This window comes from Vespula pensylvanica, chromosome 2, assembly GCF_014466175.1.
Source record: "Vespula pensylvanica isolate Volc-1 chromosome 2, ASM1446617v1, whole genome shotgun sequence".
NCBI lineage: Eukaryota > Metazoa > Arthropoda > Insecta > Hymenoptera > Vespidae > Vespula > Vespula pensylvanica.
In genome coordinates, this window is record NC_057686.1 from 7,179,871 (window position 1) to 7,189,870 (window position 10,000).

The window sequence follows — 10,000 nt, forward strand, 5'->3', positions numbered from 1 at the left end:
TTATTAAAAATACAGATAGAACGTGTCGTTAATTTATTATTTATTGTTTTTACGTTTATGTCTGTTCCACCGTGAACATACATTTTTTGTTTTAATAACTTACGAGATTCCGGTTGGATAATTTACCGATTGGATAATTATTATATGTTAAAAATTTTAATTCCATCTTCGTTGCCTTTATTAGAAGAGGGACTTGGTTATTATTCTCTAAAGTGCCCATATGAGTAACATGACCCTCAGTTAGGGAGAGTCAGTTATAGAGACTTACCCTCAGGTCAGTATCTGGGTGTGTTTTTCATCACTTTTGTTTGCAATTCTTACTTCATGTACGACTACTCGGAACTATATTACCATTTGGAATATAAATAATTTACAACTCACGAACTCAGAACTCGGAATTCAGTACAACATTAGCACTTTTCGGGACTTCACGTACTTGTAACTTGTAAACATTGTATCATTTGTTGTTTGCCGAGACCTTACAACTTTCGATAGTAAATTATTAAGTTAACGAGAGAACTTAGAACTTTTTTGTCGTCAAATCGTGCCGAGACTTCGAGTCTTTGAATTTGCCAAACGCGAAATAGAGAGAGAGAGAGAGAGAGAGAGAGAGAGAGAGAGAGAGAGAGAGAGATCGTCAAACTTCAGATTGATAATTGCAATCAGGATGCATGTTCCAATGATATATTTATTATTTACGCATACAAATATTTATATCTACATAAATAAGTATGCATATAATAAATAAATAAATAAATAAATAAATAAATAAATAAATAAATAACAGGTACGTTGGATATTCATAGATGTACTTACGTATATATAAATGTAAATGGAAATATTATTTGTATAAAATCTGATGAAACGTTACGTTTATACGGATATTATCGAAGAGAAATATGATACTACTTTAAAGATTTTCGTAATAAATCGAGGAATTCGCAATAGAATTTCCTCCGACAGGGGCTTTAGTCCGACTTTGTTCGAGTCTCTGCAACCCGAGGATGAATTCCTCTTTACGTCTCCGTGGCCAAAGTAATGTGAGATTGTAAAAGGCACGGTAGGCACGTCGACTATGCGCTACGCAACGCACAACCCCTTTTTCGCGGAGATACAGGTAGGATTCGTTGGGGAATTTCGTACTTTGAAGCCTCTTTACAACGGCAATTCAGCGATCTCTCCTCTAGATTGTTGCATTGTTTCATCAAAAGTCTTTAACTGTAGTAGTGAAATTGATTCGAATTATCCGAATCCTTTGTCATTCTTTCTTTCTCTCTCTCTCTCTCTCTCTCTCTCTCTCTCTCTCTCTCTCTCTCTCTCTCTCTCTAAATAGAATCTGTTAACATTGAATTTACGAAACCCTTTAAATTTCATACTTAATCCAATATTTTTCTACGTATTTCGTACAAAAAAGATTGTAATATTATTTGTAGCTTTATAATTATATTATACCAAGTATAATTTATTTTACTTGGTTTATGTTTAATCCATCGTAACATAATTTTCGTCGTATCTATAACAGAATTATAGATACAACGCGAATGTTACAATATCAGTTATATCTAATAGTACTAGTGTTATATTGCACTATAAGTATGACTATATTTGTAACTTGAAAAATATTAAAATTCGATATACAAAAATTTAGAAAAGTTCGTGATTATAAAACGATAGAAAATTTAAAAGATAGATATTTCGATGTCTTACTTCAAAATTATATGACGTCCTTTAGAATAATTTATGTTGATTTTGATTAAAAGGATCTCATTAAGGATGGATATACAATCAATGTTCATAAATCCAATGTTAAATAGATTATATGGAGCGAACGCTTTAATTTATTAACAATAATAAATTAATAAAGCTTTTCCTTTTTCTTCTTTCTTCTTTTTTCTTTTTCTCAATAGATTATTCCAACGAATTAATTCGAAAAAGACTTATCGCAAGAATGATTTTTATTCGAAAATAAGAGACGAAATAGGAAGAAGAAGAAAACAAAAAAAAAAAAAAAGATTCTTGATTCGCTCGAAAAAGAGAACAATGCTCGATTTCTTCTTTCATTTTCGCGCCAAGGTCATTCAACAGTCCATTATACGCGTCTTTGTCAAGATTAATCGAATGTACCGATTAGAAGAGCAATTTGACTGGGTAGACGGTCCCACTCGACTCTCTGACGTGCGACTCCGTTTTAATTGAATTCCAAGCTTCCCATCCTCCCATTCCACCCTCCACCTCCTTTACAATCTCCATTGCATCGTCGATTCGCCATACTCGAACCCTCAACCGTCTCACCGTTGTCGTCCTTTTCTACTGGCGTAGAACGCGTCGTCCTAAAAGCTTTTGCCTAGAAAATAGACGAGCTTTTCTCTCTGTTTGTCACTCGAAGGGACTCTGTCCGTCTGTAAAAGGCCACCTGTATCTCTCCTCGTCGTTTCGAATTGCTTTTGAAACTGTTGTTCGTTCTCTCTCCCTTTCCACTCTCAAGTTTATCGTCGAGCGTTAAAAAACGGTTTCATTTAATCCACTTGAAAAACCATCGCCGATGACATTCTCTCTGCTTCTCTCTCTCTCTCTCTCTCTCTCTCTCTCTCTCTCTCTCTCTCTCTCTCTTTCCCTCTTTTTTTTCCTTTTTCTTTTTCTTATCGAGGAATTTTTTTCTCGTTCTCGTAAAATCATTTCGCAAAACTGTTTAATTTATCTTCAAGCGATCAACCACGATAATAATAATAATAATAATAATAACGATAATTAAAAATAAAAGAATAATAATAATAACAACAACAACAACTGATATTAATATTTTGCAAAATTACAAAGATAGATTAGGATTGTTAAAACGAGATTGCGTTATACTCACCGAGTATAATAATTGTCGAGAGTATAGCGAAATTACTAGTAAGATATATATACACGTATATATATATATATATATATATATATATATATATATATGCAGACTCTCTTAAATAAGTTGACTACGGTTTCTTGGCGTATTCGGGACACCGAAAACGTTCGTTCGAAGAGGTGTATATATTCCTTTCGTAATATAACAAGGAGAGGACGAAAGACGAATAGTGGGGAGATAATTGAAATCTTGAAACTTATTCTACTCACCAGCGAAACATCCTTTTGATGAACGAGCCTTGGCATTTAAGACTGGGTTTATGGAGACGAGACTGCACGGACTGAATCGATTGTTGTTCCGCTTGTCGCCACTCGTAGCCCTTGCGAACATTATGAAATTCCCATCCTCGCCGCCTGGTGAGCACTCGTCCGGATCATGCTGTGTGTATGTATATATATATATTTGTGTGTGTGTGTGTGTGTGTGTGTGTAGGTGTATGTGGGTTTGTGAAAGAAGATGGTTGAAAAGCGTTTTCTGAACTCGTCCAAACTCTACGACCATTTTCTCTCTCTCTCTCTCTCTCTCTTTTTCTATCTTTCTCGTTCTCTCTCCGATTCTTTCTTTCTCTTTCTAACACATTCATATACCTATACACGTACAGAAATGGTCGTAAAGTAGGGAACACTCATTTACGAAGGACCTAAACGCATTTGTACCCGTACCGCGGCCGAATGGAACTAACGGATGATAACGTTGCAACAAATGCGTCTTCTAAAGTCGCCTTAAGGACTTCATTTACGGTCCCGATTTCGTTGGGAGAGTGTATACACCCACGGTTAAAAGTTTTCGAACAAAACTTTCAAGATTTTCAGATAGAGATAAGGATAGGAAAAGAAAGAGAAAGAGACGACCGTATCGGCGTGATTGATTCTATTTCCTCTTACTTCCATTAAGAATTTCACCGAAAGAGAATGGCTAGTATAATATATATTCTTCGTAATACATATTTGCTATTATATAAGGATATCCGAAAGTTTCGATCGAAATAATCTCATAGCAACTATCAAAATTCTTCTCCTTTCAAATTCTCATTACCGTCCTCTAATTCAAGATATACAGATCTTAATACTTAGTTCCATTTTCTAAAGGTACATAATTACGAATATAAAACTAATTAAACTTTATGTATTTATAATCGAAATGGTCTAGAGAAAGGAAAAGGATAGAAAGGAAATGGACAAAAAAAAAAAAGAAATTTAAGTTGAGCATCGAGAAAACTCCTTCGCGATTTTCTATTGGGAAACACGAATAAGAAAATCGTAGAATGGATAAGAAGGTAGGGGAAAGAAGTAGAAATAGAAGAAGAAGACGAAGAAGAAGAAGAAGAAGAAGAAGAAGAAGAAGGATTGGAAAGTCTCTTCTTCCTTTGCGTACGAAATCGCAGTACAATGCGCGAAGGACGTCACGCGCATGAACGAGCACGGGATCGTATTCGGAATTGAATTTCGTCGCCACGAGGAAATCACCTTTCCCGCTGCTTTTCGTTCTTTCGAAAAGAGATGGGAGATGGAAGTGGGAGAGGATGGAGAGGGTGGGGGAGGAAGTAAGGGGAGAATAGACGAAAAAGAAAACGGAAGAGAACGGAGAGACATTCCGTTCCCTTGGGGAGAATCACTCGATGTGTTTTAGTTCTACTTTCTTTTGTCCTTTTTTTCCTTCTCTCTCTCTCTCTCTCTCTTTCCATCCCTGCTTGCTTCCCTTTTCAACCCCCATACTCTAGAGAAAACGTGGCCTTTGATCGTCGAAGGTCGACCGTCGATAGTCCCTTTATTGCATTCTCGTCGAAAAAGAATTAGGAAGTTCGATGAATTGAGATTAGACCGAGCAATCCGTTGACTTTACTACTTGCTAGAAGGGAATTCGTTTGAAAAAAAATCGTCGTAACAAGTTTCCCGGTCTATTTTTACGATTTATCGTTTCGCAAGGTAAGATCGAAGATAAATTAAAGATAAAAGAGAGAAAGAAAATAAAGAACAGAAGGGGTGGTGAGAGGGATGGGAAGGGAAGGGACATCGTCGATTTTATTCGACGTCCTTCGTAGATAGTAACGACTTTAAATCCAACGGGAGTCAGCATTTTCGGATATTTTACGAGAGATCCCGATGGGAAGTGACGCCTTTCACGGGGTGATTCGATTTGACGCTGCCAGGGAAATATTCCTCGAGGGGCTTACGACGATAGAAAATATACGAAGAGGTATAAGTAGACGATAGTAAGAGGAAGAAGAAAAAAAGAGAGGAGGGTTGGGTGGATGAGTGTAGGGAAGGGAGTGGTATAAGATGATGAGTAACAGTAATAGGTTATTCCAGATCTTTTCTTTTCTTTTCTTTTCTTTTCTTTTCGTTTTTTATTATGACGTGAGAATGGATTCACGGATTTTCAGTTAGTAGGGTCTTGAAATTCTTGCGTGACGTCACTTCTCTCCCTCATAGCTCCCTCATGTTCAAACATCGGCCGATTAGTAGGAAAGTTTGCGAGCTTGTTGTGTGGTCTCTTTTGGTATGAGTGGAGGAAGATGAGGGAAGAAGAGGGCGTAGATTCGCTTTCTCGTTGGAATTCGTGATGAGGGAAGAGGGTGCGAGAAGCACATGAGGATATGTAGGTAAGAGGGGATGAAAGTATAGCGTGATGCACACATCTCGTGTCTGAGCTTTTACACGCACGTATGAACGTTCATCGTTGTCGTCGTCGTGTTGTCGTGTCGTCGTCGTCGTCGTCGTCGTCGTCGTCGTCGTCGTCGTCGTCGTTTTCGTCGTTTTCGTTTTCGTCGTTGTTGTTATCGTCGTTGTCGTTGTCAAGTACCAACGGGAGACAATGTTAGAGACAACGCTCTTGTAAACTTACAGGAGATCCAAAATTGTGGCCGATCTCGTGTGCGAGGGTAACGTGAGAAACCGTCGGTGGTACGTGCTTCCCGTAGTTGAGTAGGGTGATTATGCCAGTGTTGAGAGATTTCATGCTACCTCTATAATGCTGTAACGAGAAAATGGTGTAGCTTTTTTATTATTATTATTATTATTATTAATAATAATAATAATAATAATAATAATAATTTTTTTTTTATTATTATTAGCAATTAGCTCACCGAGTTATATACAAGCAATAATCGGATGAAAGCGTAAATTATGCGATAGAAATGGAAGTAATGAAACCTAGTTTCTTTTTTTTTTTTTTAATTTATAATATCTCTTTTTTTAATCTATGATATCTTTATTTTTTAATCTATAATCTAATATCTTTTCGTTTCTCGAGTACAAAAAATAAATACCCCGTTTTTCTCGCAAACTCCACCTGCGTTCTTGAGATCACCTGTCCAAGCCAAGCCCAATGTACCCTTTTCGAAATCACGATAGGTAAACATGTAGGAAAGACAAAACGCGTCGTAATCTTCTTCTGTAAAACACATGAAAAAATAGTTATAAAGTTAGCGTTGGAAAATGTGGCTGGGGAAAAATTGTATTTATATCTCTTGTTCTTTCTTTTTGCGTTTCCTTTTTTTTTTTTTTTATTAATTTTTTTCCCTTTCTTTTTTTTTCCGTAGGATAAACGTTTCGCGCAGTTTGACTCTAAAGCATTTTCCTTCGAGTACTTTTATCGGATTAACTTGATTTATAATTCCTATCTAACGTAAAAGCAGTTCGGATTAATAATAGATTCTACACATTTACGAGCGAGGATCGGTAATGGTTAATAATGAATGATGTTACTTTCAGAGAAAAAGATAAAGCAGATAAGTATACACAGATAGTATAAATAATTAAATAGATAGATAGATAAAGATATGAAAATAAAAAATGAATAAGTTAGAGATCGTACGTATATTCCATTCTCCTTTTTTATTTCATAGATCTTTTTTCGTCGACGCACGTGAATGCGCATTGATCCTCCAACACACAGGTTGAGAGGGAGGGAGGGAGGGAGGAAATTTGTAACTCGTAGAGAAGATGTATCTGTGTGTCTGTCTCTATATATATGTGTACTAAGCTTCCGAGGAATTAAATTACAGGACATTCTTGGCATTCTGATTTATTATTGTAGATACAAGTTGATTTATCGTATGGATACTGGCTGATTACTTTGTATTAAACTTGACTATAATGTTGATTAAACGATTTAAACGTTATATTTTATCAACTTCTCAAGTCTCATACAACATCTCGAAATCTCGTTTGACACTTTCGAAGACAGAAAGAAAGAATACAAAAATACGGATTAAATTTTATACAAAAATGGATTTCAAAACCTACGTTCTACGTTCGGTTAAAGTTCAGGGCCATAATCGGGAATGGTCCTTATCGTAGAGCAAAGTGTATGCTACTCCCCATTGTGCAACGACTACTTGATCGGTGAACTCGATGAAGCCAAGTATTATACCCTAGTCTTGGTCAGGGTACACATTATGTTTGCCAATATTACCTGTTTCGAATTGCCGACGGCGGAGATTTGACCGCCTTCGGCCATTATGTCACGAAATCGGGAATGACTATGACGACCCATTATAACGATATCTGAACCTTTATCACGGTATATGGTATATTGTATATTACTATAGTATATAGTCTACGGGATGGTCTATTTAATTAAAAAACATTCTTCTTCTTTTTGTTTTCCTTTTTTCTTCTTTTAAAATTATTCTATATGAAAGTGTTGCTTTCGTATGAAAATAATAGCTCTTTTTGTTTTTTTTTTTAATATTTCACAATCGATGGTAACGTATTTGTTTGTCGTATATAGATTCATCTTTATTCGATGCTATTGTTAAAACATTAAATAACATTCGTATATATATATATATATATAAATATATAAATAAAAGTAACAAATAAATAGTTATATCATATTCCTCTTTGATAGGAGAAAGAATTTTACGTATCTTTACGTTCTTTTGTATTCATTGTCAACGTATTCATCGTAGATTTTTATGTGTTCCTCGATCGAAGAGGGATGAAAAAGCATTCGATACGTATTATCCGCCATTAGAAAATCTTGAAGGACGGTTCAGGCTTATCTACCGAGGTCACGTAGTAGTAGTAATGGTGGTAGCAACGTTGATGAAACAAGATCCATGATATTATGGCATGGACTACACTTTGTGAAAAGGAGTCAGAAGAGAGCTTTGATGAGAGAGAGAGTGAAAGAGAGAGAAAGAGAGAGAGAGAGAGAGAGAGAGAGAGATGCTGTTAGTTTTCGTCATCGCTACACGAACGAATCGAATTACATTAACACGATACTCTTATTAATTCGGATTACAACTGTACTCTGAATTTTATTATTATTTTCTTTCATTTTATTCTTTCTCTTTCTCTTTATATACGTATTTACGTTGTGTGTGTGTGTGTGTGTGTGTGTGTGTGTGTGTGTGTGTGTGTATGTATGTATGTATTATATATATATATTTTTTTTATCTCAACGTTCGCTCGTTTTTTCTCGACTCTTCAAAGCTCTCATATACCTCGAGTCTCGAGTTTCACGCTGAAGGGAAATAGAGATAAGAGAGAATAGAAAAGTAGATCAGTCCCGCGTACAATTTTTTCGAGGAGATCTCATTTCATACGTCGTGACTACGTTAATAACGAACTAAGCCTTTAAACTCGTCAATTAATTTACATACGCGTATGTATACATCATTCCTCATTCCAAAATGACATCATTCCTCATTTAAAAAAAAAAAAAAAAAATCTTTTTTGTTTCATTACTTTGGGGAAGATTGAAAATCGACGAGGACAACGTTTGATATTTCACTCCCATTGTCATGTAATTGACAATGTCAGAAAAAGAGAGAGACAGAGATATTTTAATACCATCTCATTTAAAATATATTCATTCATTGCGATCTCTCTCTCTCTCTCTCTCTCTCTCTCTCTCTCGTTCTTCTTTTCTTTCTTTCATCATGACGTAACTAGTTTCTTCATCTCTTCGTTCACCCTTACGCGTGAAGAGAATTTTTGTCGCGGGTTCTAGGATATTGCCGTCGAATGACGTTACGGAAATGGCTCGAAGGCATCCGCAACGATTTATGGAACTTCGTATTCTATTGACGTTTTCTTTCCTCTTTCTCTCTTTCTCTGTTTTTATCTATCTCGTCGTTCACTCCTTTGTAACGAGGAAACGTACTTAACTTACTTACGCGTATCGATCTGCTTTTCTTGCGCGAGGCTTCTCGCTGGTTCGAATCGTGTTAATAAGATTATGCTTCTAGAGTTTCAGTTGCACGATGCTGAGCGATAAGAAGCACGATTAAAATCGATTCGTTAATCGCGAGTTTAGTCGATCGGTGTTTGATCATCGATAGAAAGAAAGAAAAAAAAAAAAAAAGAAAGAAACAAAAGGGAACAAGAGAAAGAATCTTTTTACGAGTTAAGACTCGATTTTGGTCCTTGAAGTGTTGTTGTTTTCTTTTTTTTTTTTTTTTTTTAATAGATAAAACTATGTAATAAATAAAACTATATAATAAATAAATAAATGTATGTATATGCATATATATATATATTTGATATTTTATATATATAACATTTATATTATATATATATATATATATAAAAGAAGATCGAGAAACGAATATTATCCCTTAAAAACATATTTATTTCGTATTGAACTTTATCGACTGGGGATGAAAAGGAAAGTGTATTTAAAAGTAGTCGAGTAAAAGTATATAAAAAGTAGAGGAAGATAGGGTAAAAGGGAAGGGTCGTGTAAAATGGTGAATGAATGAATGAGAGGGAGAGAGAGAGAGAGAAAGAGATAGAGATAGAAAGAAATAAAAAAAGAAAGAGAGAAAGAAAGAAAGAAAGAGAAAATGGGTACTTATACGAAGCGATATAAAAACGAACGCTTTTATCTCTTGCCTTTAGAACATTTCCGTAGCTAGTACTCAATGACACCTATCTTTTTTTCTTTCTTCATGTAATCCAATATTCTCTCTCTCTCTCTCTCTCTCTCTTTCTCTCTCTTTCTCTCTCTTTCTCTCTACCTGTATCTTTTTTTTTTTATACTTTGCACCGCTAATTAAAGGTACGATTAATTAACGAGTGATGAGTTCGCTAAAGGATTCTCTTCGAAGTGAATTCGAGTATCTATACTATACGTGACTGTTCA

At 35.4% G+C, this 10,000-nt stretch overlaps 1 protein-coding gene and 1 long non-coding RNA gene across 5 annotated transcripts in view; one reads left to right on the forward strand and one right to left on the reverse strand.

The window, feature by feature from the left end:
* The window catches only part of LOC122627361, a 193,621-nt gene that overhangs the window by 16,600 nt on the left and 167,021 nt on the right, over positions 1-10,000 (forward strand). The window lies entirely within an intron of this gene.
* Positions 1-10,000, reverse strand: part of LOC122627349 (disintegrin and metalloproteinase domain-containing protein 10-like) — a 137,137-nt gene that overhangs the window by 15,119 nt on the left and 112,018 nt on the right. Inside the window, exons 8-10 of the mRNA XM_043808428.1 lie at positions 6,174-6,298; positions 5,750-5,878; positions 3,115-3,283 (exon numbers count right to left, since the gene is read on the reverse strand). Of these exons, the coding sequence (XP_043664363.1) occupies positions 3,115-3,283; positions 5,750-5,878; positions 6,174-6,298 (423 nt within the window). The remainder of the gene's footprint in view (positions 1-3,114; positions 3,284-5,749; positions 5,879-6,173; positions 6,299-10,000) is intronic.